At 60.5% G+C, this 17,400-nt stretch overlaps 2 protein-coding genes across 3 annotated transcripts; both read left to right on the top strand.

Moving 5' to 3' along the window:
• Positions 1-363: 363 nt before the first annotated feature.
• Positions 364-3,197, top strand: LOC121016015 (uncharacterized). The gene is made up of 8 exons (XM_040453390.1): positions 364-878; positions 1,238-1,345; positions 1,481-1,552; positions 1,781-1,869; positions 1,967-2,221; positions 2,552-2,608; positions 2,841-2,989; positions 3,081-3,197. The coding sequence occupies exons 1-8, from the start codon at positions 388-390 to the stop codon at positions 3,093-3,095; spliced, it is 1,236 nt and encodes a 411-aa protein (XP_040309324.1). The 5' UTR covers positions 364-387; the 3' UTR covers positions 3,096-3,197.
• Positions 3,105-16,839, top strand: ACAP1 (ArfGAP with coiled-coil, ankyrin repeat and PH domains 1). Of its 2 annotated transcripts, XM_040453387.1 has the most exons (24): positions 3,105-3,218; positions 3,464-3,620; positions 3,772-4,677; positions 5,250-5,307; positions 9,231-9,350; positions 9,539-9,592; positions 9,690-9,748; positions 10,013-10,196; positions 10,321-10,365; positions 10,481-10,576; positions 10,692-10,766; positions 10,858-10,967; positions 12,490-12,541; positions 12,633-12,733; positions 13,095-13,218; positions 13,318-13,529; positions 14,053-14,122; positions 14,283-14,377; positions 14,463-14,632; positions 15,072-15,244; positions 15,686-15,795; positions 15,878-15,988; positions 16,313-16,362; positions 16,655-16,839. In XM_040453387.1, the coding sequence occupies exons 3-24, from the start codon at positions 4,625-4,627 to the stop codon at positions 16,753-16,755; spliced, it is 2,223 nt and encodes a 740-aa protein (XP_040309321.1). In that variant the 5' UTR covers positions 3,105-3,218; positions 3,464-3,620; positions 3,772-4,624; the 3' UTR covers positions 16,756-16,839. The 2 variants fall into 2 exon arrangements, with proteins under 2 accessions (XP_040309321.1, XP_040309320.1); XM_040453386.1 differs by lacking the exon at positions 3,464-3,620.
• Positions 16,840-17,400: the final 561 nt, after the last annotated feature.

Genomic DNA, 17,400 nt, shown 5'->3' with positions numbered 1-17,400 from the left:
GTCCGAGCTCGCGCTGAGGTTGGAGGACTATGACGTCACAATGAAGGCTTCCGCCCCATGACCGGGACCCCTGACTATGATTGGATAATTCGGATGAAGGCGGTGATGGGGAAGAAGGGCGGGAACAAATCCCAGAGACAAAGAAAGAAGGCCTTTGGGTGGGGCAGCCGGAGGGGCCCCTAGCCCGAGGTCCCTATATAAAGTCTCGATGCCGGGGCCGCGTTTCCAGGTAGCTGAGCGGGAGGGGACCCGGGCCTCAGCCCGAGCCCCCGACCTCCACGCCCCTCCGCCCAACGCCACGGTGGGGGCGGGGCCTCGGGGCGGGGCTATGAGGAACAAGTAGGCGGAGCGGGGCGGGGCAGCTAAGAGAGGTCCCCGGATGGGGCCATGGAGAAGCCCGAGGCTCTGGGGGCTGCCGGCGGCCGCAGTGGGGAATCCCCGGGAGAGGCGACCATGGGTGTGTCCGGAGGAATCACGGTCGAGGCAGACGCCGGGCCGCCCTCCAGCGTAGTCCCGTTTCACGGTTCTGGGCCCTCCCTGCACCCCGGGGGAATCGTAACTCGCAGTCCTGAATCTAGCCGGCCCTCCGGGGGCGTAGCAGTCTTCGGTTCCGGACCCAACCAGCACCCTGGGGAGGTTGCGAACCTCGGCACTGGGTCCGGCCCGTACCCAAGCGGATTACATGGCCCCTTCCCTGAAACTAGAGTATCCGGGACCTACAGGCTCGGGTCCGAGGGGTCTGGGGCGTACAACTCCGGACGCAGTCCGCGCTCCAAGTCAACTTGCTTGCACTCCCACAAACCTTGTGAGGACCGGCCCCGGAGCATCCTAAAAAGCAACGGCTCCGTCTTGATGCAGAAATCCCCCATTGCGGAGAAGTAAAGAGTTCAGCTCGGCTGCCACCCGGCTCGGAGCCCGGAGGGAGGGGTTTCGGACACTGGAGGGGGCGGGGCTAGGAGGAAGGGGCGGGGTCCTGAGAACTAGAAGAGAGAGTAGCTGAGGGCTTGGGGGGGGGGGGGGGGTGGAATCTGAGCTTCCAGGCCTCCGGGAGAGCAGGTACAGGGTAAACGCTGGCTACACCGTGTGTGATTATCGTTAGGCGTGACCCCCGCCCTCACTGCTACGCCTCTGAGACTACGAGCGGTACAAGAAGTTTCTGAATGAAAGAAAGTGGGAGGGCTGTGAGGAGGAGGTCGCTGGAAGTTTTCCTACACCTTTCTGTGTCCTCCTACGCCAGGAACAAGTCTCAGCGGTGGGACGAAATGAATATCCTAGTCACCTACCACCCTGCTGACAAGGACTATGGGTTTATGAAGGTGAATGAACCCAGCACTCCCTACCACAGGTGCTGAGCCCTCAGCCCCAACCTTTTAGCCCAGACCCTTCCCTATTCAAAGGCAGTGGGGGAGGCAGAGAGGCCCCAGGGATTGGATACTTCCAGATGCTTGCCCCTCACCATTGCTTACTCCCTCGTCTGCAGGCTGCAGGAGAGTGATAAGGACCTGCCTGGGGCATCCTCTCCCTCAGTGACTCCGGAGGTGCTGGCCAAGAGGTGAGAGTCCTGCCAGAGGTCAGTAGGGATGTGGGGCCTCTTTCTCCCTCCACCCCTGAGCTCTGAGGTCTGAGCCAGCTCTGCTTTTTGGCCACCAAAATGGGAGGCACTACAATTCCCATCTGGACTGACCAAGGCCAAGGTGGGGGAATTAGCCAGCTACATCTACCACCTGCCCCTCCTCATTCTCTCTGTTTGGTGCCCGCAACCAGTCTCCCTCCTCTTCAGGTTGGCAAAAATGGACAATCTCTATCCCAAGGTCCTCCAGTATGGTGATACCAGAAGTTTGGGAGCTCCAGACCACTTTTCCAAGACACGTGAGATGAGGGGTGGGGATTGAGCGGAAAGGGGAGGCAGAGTGAACCGTCAGCGAGAGCCTGGCCGGAAAGCCAAGCTGTTTACAATGGCCCACAGACTCCAGTGACTTCATAAACCGCCGAAAGACACGTTACGGTGAAGGAAAGGTCTTCGAGACTCAGAAAAGTTTTTCCTTCAATGATAATAAGCACGACAACAAAGCAGGCCGTGCCAATACGGGCAGTGGCGGTCGGGGCGTGATGCTGGACCCAGAGCCCAGGCCTGTGGAGAGAGGCTGGACAGGAGGACTGGCCAGAGGAGTCAACGATGAGATTGGCCTGGTCACCGGGAACCACATCCGAGAAGCCAAGGGTTAGCTGTGGTGGAGCCCCAGGGATTTGTGGGAATTGTAGTCCAGAGTCTTTGCCATACCCTATCTTTCTTAGGGGCCATTGGCCCAGGGCCTTGCTACCTGGGAGGGAGGTAATGGCAGGTGACCCCCAGGGAAGACGGAAGGCGGGTGGGGTGGGGGCCTCATCAGAATAGTCCTCAGGAAGCCCAAGAGAACCATGGGGGATGGAGAGGTCACTGGGATTTTCTAATACGGGAAGAGGCCAGAGAAGTGAGATGAAAACCCAGGGCTGGAACTTCTCCCCTGTGGAGGGGGCCATAATGGACACCTGGGGGTCCTGGATACCCTAGGTGGCCATAAGACCCAGATGGACTTGGATGGTTCGGCAGATCCCCCTGCCTTCAGAAATCAGTGCCGAGGGGCGCCTGGGTGGCGCAGTCGGTTAAGCGTCCGACTTCGACTCCGGTCACGATCTCGCGGTCCGTGGGTTCGAGCCCCGCGTCGGGCTCTGGGCTGATGGCTCAGAGCCTGGAGCCTGTTTCCGATTCTGTGTCTCCCTCTCTCTCTGCCCCTCCCTCGTTCATGCTCTGTCTCTCTCTGTCCCAAAAATAAAAATAAACGTTGAAAAAAAAAAAAGAAATCAGTGCCGAGCTTCAGCCACCATCAGGTCAGGCCAGGAAAGTGGTCTGCAACAACGAAAGGAGTATTACATCAAAGGAAGATACCTGAGGAGCTCCCCCACCCCGAGCTGGAGGAGGACACAGAAGATGAGCATGAGGAGCAGGACAGTGAGAGCTGGGCCGCGTCAGCCTGGGGCGGGGGGGTGCTGACAACCCCAGACTGATGGGTGCCCCAGCCTTGACCCTGTGGTGTTTCCAGGCTCTGCAAACTTGAGCTGGGTGATTGAGAATCCCGTAAGCACTGAGGTCCGTCTGCTGGGCCACCCAGGAAGCCCCATTCAGGATCACAAGGCCACCAAGGACCGCCTGAAAGTGACAGTGACAAAATCGCAACCTGGTGAGGGCACCAGGCCCCAATAGCTGGCTCTTGACAAGCTCCCATCCCCCCACCCCCCCTTCTTTGCATACCAGTATACCTTCAACAGATGCTAAGAGCGGCCTCGGGCATCCTGGTGTGCAGGGCCCACGTTGTACAGAGAGGAACGAGGGAGGCTCAGAAGGGGTTGGGACCCCCTCCAGCTTGGCACTAGCTGTTGGTCCCGCGCCTCCCCCTGATTCCCCTTTGCCCCCACCCCCCTCCAGGTACCGCCCTGTCCTCCAAAGACAACGGGTTCAGATCAGAGTCAGGCTGGTGTCTGTCAGTGCCTGGTATCCAAGGGGCTCACCTGGCAAAGGCCAGAAAGCTTGGAGAGGCAGCCTGGCAGCCACCGGAAGTCCCCACACCAAAACCAAAGCAGACGTGAGCCTGGGCGGGTGGGGGGCAAGGGGGCCGCCTGAGCCAGCCCCGGAGAGAGGGCCTGAATGGGTGGGTTCCAGGGAGTTTCAGGGTCACGTGGGCCAGATCTCCTGCCTCCTGCAAGGAAGCCAGTAACCCAGTCATTTCTCCCCAGATGAAACCCTGCGTCTTCAATGGACACAAGAGGGCGAAGCCAAACAATGGAAAATGTAGCCAGCTGGGGATGGGGTGGGGCCCAGCCTCCCCCTGCCCACTGTCCTCAAGGTGGACAATAAAGAAAAGTGCGGGGAGTCTGGGTGCTCCGAGTCGTTGGCCCTGCATGGGCCTGCTCAGCCACAGAGGAGAGGGGCGGAGGGAAGGACGTCTGCATACAGGAAACCACAGCAGGCAGAGGAGCGGAGAAGAAAGCTTGGAACAGCCTGGGGCACTGGACTCTGGAGGCCCAGAAGGCCCCCCCACTGCAGCAGGGGGACGGTGGTTGGTGGGACCCCAAAACCACGAATGTACCAATGTCCTCTTTAATTCCTACGACATCTCTGGGCGGGGCGGTGGGGGGGGGGGGGGGAGGTTGTCGTGCCCATCTTCCAGATGAGGAAACTGAGGAATCAGAGAGCTTGCCCAGGGTCACACAGTCTCTGAGTGACAGAATCAGGACTGGAGCCTGTATCTGCCAGTCACCCCCAGCCCCCAGCACGGCTAAAGGAGAAAAAATCGGGGAAGGGGACTCTGGTAAGAAGGGGACTGCAGATAGTCTGTGTGGGTGGGGCTGTGGCTTTTCCTCCTGGCCCCGCCTCTGCCCCTCCCAGTACTGCCTGCAAGTGTGAGGTGAGAGCTCCTCCTTGCACACCCCTAACCCTTAGGGAAGGGATTGAGCCCCCTCCCCCACCCCCAGGCTCTCCCCAGGAGAGGACCTCCCCCCCACTCCTCCTCACCAACCCCTCCTGGGGCAGGGAGCGCTTCCCCCTGCAGCCCCTGCCCGTCTGATCCCCCCCGTGCAGCGGAGCAAGATGACGGTCAAGCTGGATTTCGAGGAGTGTCTCAAAGACTCACCCCGCTTCCGGTAAGTGTGCGCAGGTCTGGGTGGCAGAGGGGGTGAGGTCCGACCCCCATCCCCAATGGACACGCGCACACACACACACACACACACACACACACACAGGCCCTTCCCCAGGCCAGATGTCCTCCCCGGGAATGACTCTCAGGGGGACAAGATGGAGCTTCTAGGCCACTCGGAGGACTTAGTAGCACCTCTACTGTGAACCCCCCAGACTCTGATGCTCTCTGCCCCCTTCACATGCAGAGGGGGCCTCTCTAGCCCCTCTTACCCCCAGAGCGGACACTACCTCCTCGGCTCCTGGTACCCCCGCCCCTCCCCCAGCACCTGCTGGGGCGGTTAGCAACTTCCTGCCCTCGCCACATCCACCCTCCTTCTGGCCTTCCTGCTCTGGCCTGGGCCCTACTAGCTCTCAGACTGCGCGGAGTGAGGGAGGCGGCCAGGGCTTGCGGACAGGTCCCCGACCCCATCAGCCTTTCCTGTCTACGCCCTTACCCCCTCACCCCAGCCCCAGCCCTTTCGGGGGCGCACAGACCAGACGGACCCAAGCTCTGTTCCCGTGACCCCTCTTTTCCCAGAGCCTCTATCGAGCTGGTGGAAGCCGAGGTGTCAGAACTGGAGACCCGGCTGGAAAAGGTGACATGGGCAGGGGACCCAGGATGGGGTAAAGATGAGAGGGGCGAGGCCAGGGAGAAAATTGGAGACCACGAAGGAGTTCCAGGGGTTTTTGAATGCTAACCGTGCGGGGTAAATACTTTGGGGGCCATAGAGAAGCAGATGGAAGTTCTGCACCCTCAAAGAGCTCGAGGTCCTGGAAGACAAGACTCACTTGTGGGCTTTACCGGGTCAGCTGTGAGCCCGGGCCTCAGGACCGCAAGACCGCTCTGCCCCCAGGGAGCCCACAGCAGCTTTTGGGAGACAAAGCAGTGGGACACTTAAACACGGGACAGCAGGGCCCTCCGTGGCTACTCTTGATAAGATGGGCACACGCACGTGTGAACACTCCCCGCCCCCTTAGCCCCTGAGCGGGTTTGGTTTTTCTCTATAGCATTTACCCCAGTCTCACGTGTTACATACGTATTGGTGCGTGAGCTTTCTACCGCCTGTGTAACAAGTTATGCCGAATTTAGTGACTCAAAACAACACACATTTGTTGGCATGGTTTCTGTAGGTCAGGAGTTGGGCGCGGCTCAGGGTCCCACGGGCTGCAGTCCATCTGAGGCTCAGGGTTTCCTTCCAAGCTCGCGTGGTTGTTGGCCGACTTCAGCTCCTTGCTGCTGCGGGACTGAGACCTTCACCTCCTCGAAGCTGCCCGGTGCCCTGTCATGTGGCCCTGCCCCTAGACAGCTTGCTTCCTCAAGGCCAGCTGGAGGAGCTTTCTAACTTTTTTTTTCATTTTATTTATTTGACAGAGAGAGAGAGAGCACAAGTGGGAGAGAGGGGCAGAGGGAGAGAGAGACAAACTCAAGCAGGCTCCACACTCAGTCCAGAGCCCGTGGAGGGGCTTGATCCCATGACACTGGGATCATGACCTGAGCTGAAATCAAGAGTCAGAAGCTTAACCGACCGAGCCACCCAGGCGCCCCCAATGACAAATTAACATATATTTTTTAATTAAACTGTTGTCCTTTGAGTTAATTGCAGACTCACAAGAAGTCACAAAGACAGTAGAGGTCCCATGGACCCATCGCCCAGCTTCCCCCAATGGTGGCATTTGGAGTAATGCTAGTACTTTACCAAAAGCAGGAAATTGACGTCGTCATGGTACAATGACTGTCTGTGGACCTTACCTGGATTTTACCTGTTTTGCATATACAGTTGACTTTTGAACAACATGAACATTAGGGGCACTGACCCCCCCCCCCCAGCACAGTCGAAAATTTACATATAATTCTTAAATCCCCAAAAACTTTACTGATAGCCTGCCACTGACCAGAAGCCTTACCGATAACGTAAACGGTTAATTCACACGTATTTTATGTGATATGTGTATCGTATGCTGTCTATACAATAAAGGGAGCTAGAAGAAAAAAAGTGTTATTAAGAAAATCATAAGGGGGCTCCTGGGTGGCTCAGTCGGTTAAGCGTCTGACTTGGGCTCAGGTCATGATCTCACAGTTCATGAGTTCGATCCCCACGTCGGGCCCTGTGCTGACAGCTCAGAGCCTGGAGCCTGCTTCAGATTCTGTGTCTCCCTCCTTCTCTCTCTCTCTCTCTCTCTCTCTCTCTCTCTCTGCCCCTCCTCCACTCACACTCTGTCTCTCTCTTTCTCTCAAAAATAAATAAACATTAAAAAAAAATACTCATAAGGAAGAGGGACACCTGGCTGGCTCAGTCATTGGAGTACGTGACTCTTAATCTCAGGGTCATGAGTTCAAGCTCCACGTTGGGTGTAGAGTTAAATACATACATACATACATACATAATTAAATTTTTAAAAAATCAGGGGTGCCTGGATGGCTCAGTTAGATAAGTGTCCAACCCTGAATTTGGCTCAGGTCATGATCCCAGGGTCATGGGATCGAGCCCCCATGCCGGGCTCAGACCTAAGTGTGGAGCCTGCTTGAGATTCTCTCTCTCCGTCTCCGCCCCTCCCTCCGTCACTCACACACCCGGACACGCACGCACTCTCTGTGTCTAAAAGAAAGAAAAAAAACACAAGCAAGAGAAGATAACATTTACTGTACTGTATTTATCACAAAAAGTCCACTTCTCCAAGGACCAGCGTGGTTCAAACCCCTGCTGTGCGAGGGTCGACTGTCCTTTTTTTTTTCAAAACAAAACAAAACAAAACAAAGTCTGTGTGTACCATTCAACGGCGCTCTGTCACATGCCAGCATCTCGTTCAAGCCCTTAAACTCACGGCAAGGAGCTCTTGAGATACCCTCCCCTGCCTGCTCTGATCCGCTCATCCGTTCTCCTTCTCCGGACTTCTGTCATTGCTACACTGTTACTTAAGTGAAGCCATACGCTGTGTGACCTCTCAAGATTAGCCTTTTTTGTCCTTGTTCTCTCTCGGAATAATGCCCCTGAAGTTCGTTCGGTTTGCTACACATTATACAAGTAGTTCACGTGCGGATAGTTCCTTCCCTTGCGCGGCTCAGTGCTACTCCATTGCATGGACCCCCGAAGAGGCTGAGTTGTGGTTAGTTCCCTGATTGTGACTGACCCTGTCAGTCACCTTCAGGTGAAGCCATACCTCCCTGCAGCCTTCGTGAGCCCTAGGAAGTGTTTTTCAGTTTTCAAAAATCCACTGAGAACCCACGTGGCCCAAGTTCTCTTGAGCCCCCTCTGCCCAGGATTTTTCCACAGAGGTTCCCTGGTGGTCTCCTGTCCCCGAGGCCTGACCTGAGGAGCTCCACAGACACTTGTTCCATCCCTGTTGGGGTGACTCAGGCCAGAGCCAAGTCATGTCACCTCAGGATGTAATGCGGTGACTGGTGACCGAAGATAACAAGGGCCAGAGGTCAGGAGATCTCACTTTGGTTTCTGACTCAGCCACCTGGCCCTACCAGAGGGACCCTGCTCAGGCCTGTCAGCTGTCCCCTTGTTTCTTTTATTTATGTATTTAATTAATTGATTGATTTTAACATTTGTTTATTTTGGGGAGACAGAGCATGAGCGGGGGAGGGGCAGAGAGGAACAGAGACACAGAATCTGAAGCAGGCTCCGGGCTCTGAGCCACCAGCACAGAGCCCGATGCTCAAACTTGTGAACCACGAGATCATGACCTGAGCGGGAGTCAGAGGCTCAACTGACTGAGCCCCCAGGCGCCCCAACTGTCCCTTGTTTCTCAAGCCTCCTCAGTTGTCAGTCGAAGGCGCCAGACAAAATGGGCCCTGGGAACACCCCAACGTGCTATCCTTGTCCTGGTCTGTTCCTGTTCGTGAGGAAATTGCTCAGTGAGCCCAGAATGGGAAAACTCCTCACAGTAAAGACTGCTAGAATTTATTTATTTATTTAAAAAAAAAAATTTTTTTTTAATGATTACTTATTTTTGACAGACAGAGCATGAGCTGGGGAGGGGCAGAGAGAGAGGGAGACACAGAATCCGAAGCAGGCTCCAGGCTCCGAGCTGTCGGCACAGAGCCCGACGCGGGGCCCGAACCCACAAACCGCGAGATCACGGCCTGAGCTGAAGTCGGACGCTTAACCGACTGAGCCACCCAGGCGCCCTTAGACTGCTAGAATTTAAGGCCACCAGGCAGCACATCCATCCTGTGAGGCAGACAGTTGCGTGAGCAACTGGAGTTTCTGGGAAGCTCTGGATCCAGGCAGCCAGGGCAGGGCAGGGAGGGACACATGGAAGTGGACGCAGAAAGACGGGCTGGAGCCAGCTGACACTGGCTTCGGTGACAGGCCGGGAGGACTTTTCTTCCAGGCACAGAGCAGTGCGAGCAAAGCAGCAGAGATGAGAAAGCGCCAGCTGTGTGTTCGCAACTGGGAGTACTGGGCTGGGCCGCAGAGTTGCTTGGGCGAGGCTGGGAAGGAAGGGAGAGGGGGGGGGGGCTGCTGTGAGGGGGTCACACAACTCCCTGCTCCCCCCTGTTGCTTCTTAGCTCCTCAAGCTGGGTAACGGCCTCCTGGAAAGTGGCCGCCATTACCTTGCGGCCGGCCGCACCTTCATTGCTGGCATTTGTGACCTGGCCCGTCTGGGTCCTCCCGAGCCCATGCTGGCGGTATGTAGGGCTCCCCCCCACCCCCACCCCGAGCAGGCTGGGTGGGGGGCCTGGAATGCAGAGATCCTCTGGGATGGGAGGGGAGGGTCGGCCTGGGGTCTGCAGGGCCCAGGCCAGAGCGGAGCTGGGTCCGGAGACGGCGGCCCAGCTGCCCCACGCCAGCTCTCTCTCTGACTGTCCGTGCCCAGGAGTGTCTGGACAAATTCACCGAGAGCCTCAGCCACAAGCTGGACAGCCATGCGGTGAGCGGAAGCGGGTGGGGCTGGGGCTGGGCTGGGGGAGCCCTGGGCTGTCTGCGGCCTGACCCTCACCTGCCAGTGTCTGCTCCCCTCCCCGCAGGAGCTGTTGGACGCTACCCAGCACACCCTGCAGCAGCAAATCCAAACCCTGGTCAAGGAGTGAGTGTGGGGGGGGGGGGACCCGGTCCTCCGTCCCTCGTCCCGTTACCACGGGGGCCTCCTTCGAGGCAGGAGCCGTGCGGTTGGGGGTTTCGGGTGGCCTGACAGCCGTCCCCCATCCCGACACCTCCTCGGAGGCCCGTCCGGAAGGCCGCGAGCGGGCCTCCACCGGGAACCACTCCGCCGGGGACCATTCTGCTGGGCCGGGGTTGGGGGGGTACAGGAGGGGTACCTGTGGTTGTGTGTTGTCCTTCCATCCCGCAGGGGTCTCCGGGCTTTCCGAGAGGCTCGCCGGGATTTCTGGAAGGGGGCTGAGAGCCTGGAGGGTGCCCTCATCCACAATGCCGAGGTCCCCCGGCGCCGGGCCCAGGAGGCCGAAGAGGCCGGAGCCGCTTTGAAGACTGCGCGGGCCGGGTACCGGGGACGAGCACTGGACTACGCACTGCAGGTGACCGCCCGGCCTGTCCCCCAGGACCCCTCGGGGCCGGAGAGGCCCCGGTGGGCGGTGGGCGGTGGGCGGGGGCGCTATGTTTTCGAGACTCACCCACCTGACGTCTTTCGGGGGCCCTCAGATCAACGTGATCGAGGACAAGAGGAAATTTGACATCATGGAGTTTGTGAGTTGGGGGGGGCGGCAAGTGCCACGTGATGAGGGGCCTGCTGGGCGGAGGGAAGAGGGAAAGACAGGAGGGTCCCTCGTCACCTCTGCCCCCTGCCCACCCTGTCACCCAGGTGCTGCGTCTGGTGGAGGCCCAGGCTACCCATTTCCAGCAGGGCCACGAGGAGCTGGGCAGGCTGGCCCAGTATCGCAGGGACCTGGGTGCCCAGGTGGGGCTCCGGAGAGCGGGCGGTGGTAGAGGGAGGGGGGCGCTCCAAGATGCCTCTCCTGGCGCGGTTCAGGAGAGGGGGCTGGGGACATTTGAAACGCCCCTCCCGTGCCCAGTTGCACCAGCTGGTCCTGAATTCGGCGCGCGAGAGGAGGGACATGGAACAGAGGCACGTGCTGCTGAAGCAGAAGGTGAGGGTCTCCCCGCCCGCAGGAGGGTGCGCGGGGCCCTGCGCCCCGGCCTCTGCCTGTCAGCTGCCCGGGACCCTCCTGTGCCCCCCAGGAGCTGGGCGGGGAGGAGCCAGAACCCAGCCTAAAGGAGGGGCCTGGCGGCCTGGTCATGGAAGGACACCTCTTCAAACGGGCCAGCAACGCATTTAAGACGTGGAGCAGGTGAGGAGAAGACCCCCAGTCACCCACACCCGCTCAGGTAAATGTTTCTTGAGTGGTTTTGTGTGCTAAGCGCAGTGAGAAAACAGACAAAACCCGCCGCCTTCGGGGAATTTCTGGTCCATCAGCAAAGACACACGGTAAACACGACAGTGAGTTATGTTACGTTACAAGGTAAGAGTGGCATCGGAGAAAAATAATAAAGCAGGGCATGCAGAGAGCTGCGGGAGGTTGCCGTTTTAAATTAAAAAAAATTTTTTTTGATGTTTGTATTTGAGAGAGACGGAGCGTGAGTGGGGGAGGGGCAGAGAGAGAGGGAGACACAGAATCCCAAGCAGGCTCCAGGCTCCGAGCGGTCGGCACAGAGCCCGACGCGGGGCTCGAACTCACGGACCGCGAGATCATGCCCTGAGCCGAAGTCGGAAGCTTAACCGACTGAGCGCTCCAGGGGCCCCGGGGTTGCAGTTTTAAAGAGGATGGTCAGGAAAGGCTTCATGAGAAGGTGACTTCTGAGTGAAGACTTGAAAGATATCTGGGGGGAGAATGTTCTAGGCAGAAGGAGGAGCCAGTGCCAAGGCCCTTGAAAAGCCCAGGGCATTGGAGAGAGAGGGCACTTAGGTGCGGACGCGGGAGGGAGGAAGAAGCGATCGGAGGTGCAGTCGGAGCTCACAGAGACGTGAGCCACAATAGGGCCTTGTCGGCTTCCGGCTTCCGTAGGGACTTAGGAGCCGCGACAGGTGTGGGGGCAGGGGTGTCACCTGCTCTGACTCCGCTCCTTCCCTTTCCAGGGCCACTGCCAGCCCGTGCAGGATATTTGTGCAAAGTAGAAAATTGCGCCCCTTCCGTAAGAAACTTCCATCTGTCAAAAAGTTGTGGCAATAGACTTGGGGCGCCTGGCTGGCTCAGTCAGTAGAGCGCGCAACCCTTGGTCTCTGGGGTTGTGAGTTCCAGCCCCATGCCGGGTGTAGCGACTATTTAAAAATATACTGCAGAGGAGCCTGGGGGGGCTCAGTCGGTTAAGCATCCGGGTTCGGCTCAGGTCATGATCTCACGGTTCAGGAGTTCAAGCCCCACGTCAGGCTCTGTGCTGACGGCTCAGAGCCTGGAGCCTGCTTTGGATTCCGTGTCTCCCTCTCTCTCTGCCCCTCCCCTGCTCACTCTCTTTCTCTCTCTCAAAATAAAGAAGCTTAAAATATATAGAGAGAAATATATGTACTGTACACATTTTAAAAATTGGAGTCGTAGACCAGTTTTATCGGAAAAGCATTTTACTGCCATCTGCTGGAAAGTTATCTTCCCAAATGCATCCAACCTGGGTTGTTGGAGATGTGAACAGCACCGCCTTCCGGGTCCTGACCTGCACGGCTCCGCGGCCCTGTTCTGGAGCATCTGACTGGACGGGACGGTCAGCCCAACCCTCCCAGCAAGATCCTTACGGGGCAGAGGGCGCAGCCTCTGTGCTGTTTCTGTCTCGAGCTCATCCCAGGGCTGCCCGTGTCCACAACTCTCTTTCCACCTCCTTCAGACGCTGGTTCACTATTCAGAGCAACCAACTGGTTTATCAGAAGAAGTACAAGGTAGGGAGACGCGTCCTGGCTGCCCCGGGCCCAGGGACGCTCCGCCCTGGCTGCAGCCGGCCGGCTGGCCCTCACCACCCTCCCGTTCCAGGACCCTGTGACTGTGGTGGTAGACGACCTTCGTCTCTGCACCGTGAAGCTCTGCCCTGACTCGGAAAGGCGGTTTTGCTTTGAGGTGGTGTCCCCCAGCAAGTGAGTGCAGACGGGGGGGGGCGATGCCCTGATGCAGCTAAACCTTTACCGACAGGAAGGCAGGCCAATCGCAGGGGCGTCTTGGGGGCCCCTGTGTAGCACCAGGCATTGACGCTTTGGTGGCTGGATTGGGGGGCAGCGCGGGGGGGGGGGAGGGTGCCTTTAGGGGCAGGGGATGGGGTGACGGGGGATATTTAGAAAGATGGGACCAACTGGTGCCAAATTTCTATCCGGCTGGTATCTCGTTCTCTCTCTACGGCGGGAACCAGTTGAATGGCAGGTGAATGTCAGCCCGCCTGTCCCCCCACGTGGCTCCCCCGGCCTCAGAAGCCTCCCCGCCCCACTGTCCCCTCCCGCCCAGGTCCTGCTTCCTGCAGGCCGACTCGGAGCGCCTCCTGCAGCTGTGGATCAACGCCGTGCAGAGCAGCATAGCCACGGCCTTCATCCAGGCCCGCCTCGACGACGGCCCCTGGGGGCCAGGCCAGGTGCCTTAACAGGAGGGTGCGGGGGCCCGGCCGCCCAGGGAGACGAGGCACCCCTTCCCCGGGCCCCATGGCCACTCCGTCTCCCCCCGTCTCCCCCAGGGCTCAGGACCCCTGGCCGCGGGCTCCTCCGCCACGCTGGGCTGTGGCGGAACCGCGAGGGGACGGGAATCCGGCGGTGCTGGGCACGTGGCAGCCCAGGTGCAGAGCGTGGACGGCAACGCCCAGTGCTGTGACTGCCGAGAGCCAGCCCCCGAGTGGGCCAGCATCAACCTTGGTGTCACCCTCTGCATCCAGTGCTCCGGGATCCACAGGTCACCACCCGTGACCCGAGCGCCGGGGGCTGCTCTCCTTCTGGCTAAGGGCGGGGGGGGGTTGGGAGGGGGCGGGATTGAGCCCATCACACAGACCCTTCCCTCCCACCCTGTCCTGGCTTCCTTTCTTAGATCCCGGCCGGCCCTGGGCACAGGGTCCTGGTCTGGCCAGAGATGCTTAGTGGCTTGACCGTGGGGTCAGAGGTCTTGAGGGTAGGGGAGCCGATGGAGAGCAGAGAGCGAAGAGGTCACTAGGCCCCAGCAAGTCTAGGAGGCCCTCCGCCCGGGTCAGCCTGGCGGAAGGAGGGGAGCGGCAGGGCGAGAGGGGGGAAGCTGAAGGCCCTGAACGTGAAATGTAGGAGGGTGAAGCGGGACGGTGAGCAGAGCAAGGCCACGTGGCCCGCTGCCCTGCCCCCACCTGGCCAGCACCTCTGCTGCAGGGGGGCCCTGCCTCCAAGTCCTCCCGGGGAGCCGCGGCTGCTGCCACCCCACAAGGGGCCTGACCCCCGCTCTGGCCCTCCAGGAGCCTTGGAGTTCATTTCTCCAAAGTCCGGTCCCTGACCCTTGACTCGTGGGAACCAGAGCTGGTGAAGGTGACTGGCGGGGGGTGGGGGTGGGGTGGGGGGGGGGAGGTCTCCTGATGGGAAGGGGGCCTGCGGGGGGGGCTGAGTCCAGGGGCTGCAGAGCCCTGAGGACTCAGACACTCACCTCTCCCCTCCACCTGTCTCCGCCTCTGCCTGGGCCCACCCGAAGCTCATGTGCGAGCTGGGGAACGTAGTCATCAACAGGATCTATGAGGCCCGGGTGGAGGCCATGGCCGTGAAGAAACCTGGGCCCAGCTGCTCCCGGTGAGGTTGGGGTGTGTGTGGGGGGGCTGCCCGCTGTGGGGAAGGAGGGAAGACGGTCCCCTCCTTCCCCACCACACTCTCACAGGCAGGAGAAGGAGGCCTGGATTCATGCCAAATACGTGGAAAAGAAGTTCCTGACCAAGCTTCCGGAGATTCGAGGGCGGAGAGGGGGCCGGGGGCCCCCCAGGGGGCAGCCTCCCGTGCCCCCAAAGCCTTCCGTCCGGCCCCAGCCCGGGAGCTTCAGATCCAGGCCAGGTAGAGGGCTGCTAGGGCATCGACTGAGCCCGGCCGTGTGCCCCGTGAGGAGGGCAGAGTACGGAGGCCCGAGCCTTCCCCTCGCCAGTACTGGGGGGTGGGGGAGGGGGCAGACCACAGCAACACTGGTTTTACCAGGCAAGAGTTTGGGGGTTAAGGGAAGAATGGGAAGGAGTGTAGGGCTGGGAAAAGGCTGCTGAGGGTGAGTGACGCTTGAGTTGGAGAAGGTGGTTGGACAGGGAGAGGTGAGGGATGCTGTCTATCCCCCCCCCGCCCTAGGGTCCCCCCCCCACACATGCACCTCCCACCCCGCACCATCCCGCCTGCACCTCCTACCGAAGTCCCCAGCGTCCTGAAGTCCCTCCCAGAACTGAGAAACGACCTGTCCCATTAGAGCATCCGCGAACCGTGCTGAGGGTCTCTTCCCACCCCCTAACAGAGCCCCCCTCTGATGACCTGGGCGCCCTCCACCCTGGGGCCCTGCTGTTTCGAGCTGCTGGGCATCCTCCCTCCCTGCCCACCATGGCTGATGCCCTTGCCCACGGAGCTGACGTCAACTGGGTCAACGGGGATCAGGAGAATGCCACTCCGCTGATCCAGGCCACGGCTGCTGTGAGTCCTGCCCACTGCCCCGCCCCCACCATTAGGCTTCTTCTCTCCCATTCCCGCGGGGAGTCTGAGCCCTGCTCCTACCCCTCCTCCCACCCTGGAGAGAGTGATAATGACAACCCACAGACACTGGGTTGCGAAGGGTGTGTGATTTGGGGGCAGACAACCTGGGTTTGAATCCAAGCTCCCACCGCTTACAGTTGTGAACTTCTCTGTGCCTCAGTTTGCCCACCTGCGAAATAGGGATAGCATACCTCATGTGAGGCTGGACTGTGGCTTTAACGCATGACCTACTGTCAAAAGCTAGGGCAGAGCCTGACCCAGCCGAACCCTTACACTCCTGGCTCCCCTACCCCACCCTCTCAGCTGATCCCATCCGAAAGTATCTTTGGCCTGCTTCTGAAGATGCCACCTTCTCTCCCCGCTTGCAACTTCTCGCTGCAGAATTCTCTTCTGGCCTGTGAGTTTCTCCTCCAGAACGGGGCGAACGTGAACCAAACGGACAACCACGGCCGGGGGCCGCTTCACCATGCGACCATTCTCGGCCACACGGGGTAGGGGCCGCGGGGATGACGGCTGTGGGAAAGAAGGCTCGGGTGGGCCGAGTGGCCGGCTGACCCTCGCTGTCATTTCTAGGCTGGCCTGCCTGTTCCTGAAACGGGGGGCCGACCTGGGAGCCCTGGACTCAGAAGGCAAGGACCCGCTGACCATCGCCATGGAAACAGCCAACGCTGACATCGTCACCCTGTGAGGAGGCCTGCGGGGCGGGGCTAGAGCTTGCCCTGCCCCCTTGGGGCGGGGCTAACGCCCAGACGGCCTGGGCCAGCTCTGGGACTCGGCTGGAGAAGTGCCGTCCCCAGCGTAGATTGGGGCGTGGAGTAGGAAGGGGGCCGGGTAGGGTCCAGGGACGGTGAGTTCGTCCTGAGTGAGGGACGTCGATGTTGTTGAACGCCTTTAAGCACTGGACCCCGGGGGAGCAGATGAATTAAACCACCCAGCTTACAGGATGGGAAGTCCGAGTGGGGGGAGTGAAGCCAAAAGTCATTCATACGTTCATTGCTTCCCCTTCAGGCTACGACTAGCAAAGATGAGGGAGGCCGAAGCGGCTCAGGGCCAGGCAGGTAACGTACCCCCCGCCCCCGCCCCACACTGTAATTCTGGGCCTCTGGCCCCCGAAGCCCGGTCCCCGTCGCGCCCAGCTGCACTGATTAATGTCATACTTTTGCAACAAATCTGCGTGGGGCGCAGCTGGTGCGCCGGGTCCTCGGAACAAAACGGAGAACCCGCGAGGGCGCTGCGCGTCGGCGCTGCTGTCCCTCCCGCCACGCCTCCAGCGCGCCCGCGGGCCGCGGGTCCCCCCACCCCCACCCCGCGCTCGGCCGCGCCCGCCCAGCCCTCCCTCCCCCCACCCAGGAGACGAGACGTATCTGGACATCTTCCGCGACTTCTCCCTCATGGCGTCGGACGACCCGGAGAAGCTGAGCCGGCGTAGCCACGACCTCCACACTCTTTGATCCCAGGCCTTCGTGGGCCCGCAGCCCCCAGTCCCCTCTCCCCGGCCGCCGGCCCCTCGGTCAATAAAGCCGCCGTGCTTTGCGCTTCCCGTCGTGGTTCTTTGGCAGGGCGCCGCCTTCGGGCCGGGCCGGGGACTGGGCGCCGCGGCTGCCAGGGTGCGCGGGCGGTTGGGGTTTGCGAGCTCGAGTCACGCGAGGGGCGCCTTCCGGACAAACTAGGTGGTAGCTTCGGCCGCAGCCCTGGCGCCGGGCGGCCCCGAGGCGGGGCTCTCGGGCTCGCGCGACGTGGCCAGACGAGTCCGGCCGGGGAGAGGCCGCCCGCGTGGGCTGGGGGCCGGCCTTCCGTAGGGGAGGGTAGCTGGCGTCGGGCCGGGACGGAGAGGCTGGCTTCGGCCACCCCGGCCAGGAGGCATCCCCGGAATGCGGCGGCTCAGCACCCGCCCCCTCGGGAATTCCCTGCGGGAGCGAGCGGGGAGGGCACCGCCTCCAAGCCGGGGACCGCCGGGCCTGGGGGGCCCTCGGCGAGCTGCGGACGTGAGGCCCGGCACACCTGCGGGGCCTGCGGGGCGGACGCGGCCGCATCCGGAGCGACGCACCTGAGTCACCCTGCGGACCCCACCCCCGCCCGCGTCCGCCCGCGTCCGC

The sequence above is a fragment of the Herpailurus yagouaroundi genome, unplaced genomic scaffold, assembly GCF_014898765.1.
Source record: "Herpailurus yagouaroundi ecotype Mexico unplaced genomic scaffold, PumYag 208, whole genome shotgun sequence".
In the NCBI taxonomy this organism is placed as follows: Eukaryota; Metazoa; Chordata; class Mammalia; order Carnivora; family Felidae; genus Herpailurus; species Herpailurus yagouaroundi.
This window is presented reverse-complemented; position numbering and strand designations above follow the sequence as displayed.

What these genes read in the sequence shown, in the direction of transcription:
- LOC121016015 (XM_040453390.1), top strand. Translation starts at nt 388, where the DNA reads ATGGAGAAGCCCGAGGCTCTGGGGGCTGCCGGCGGCCGCAGTGGGGAA. An exon ending in AAATCCCCCATTGCGGAGAA is followed by an intron (nt 879 to 1,237) that starts GTAAAGAGTTCA and finishes CTCCTACGCCAG; the next exon opens with GAACAAGTCTCAGCGGTGGG. An exon ending in CCCAGCACTCCCTACCACAG is followed by an intron (nt 1,346 to 1,480) that starts GTGCTGAGCCCT and finishes CCTCGTCTGCAG; the next exon opens with GCTGCAGGAGAGTGATAAGG.
- ACAP1 (XM_040453386.1), top strand. Translation starts at nt 4,625, where the DNA reads ATGACGGTCAAGCTGGATTTCGAGGAGTGTCTCAAAGACTCACCCCGC. An exon ending in TTTATCAGAAGAAGTACAAG is followed by an intron (nt 12,542 to 12,632) that starts GTAGGGAGACGC and finishes CTCCCGTTCCAG; the next exon opens with GACCCTGTGACTGTGGTGGT. An exon ending in CCTGGGCCCAGCTGCTCCCG is followed by an intron (nt 14,378 to 14,462) that starts GTGAGGTTGGGG and finishes ACACTCTCACAG; the next exon opens with GCAGGAGAAGGAGGCCTGGA.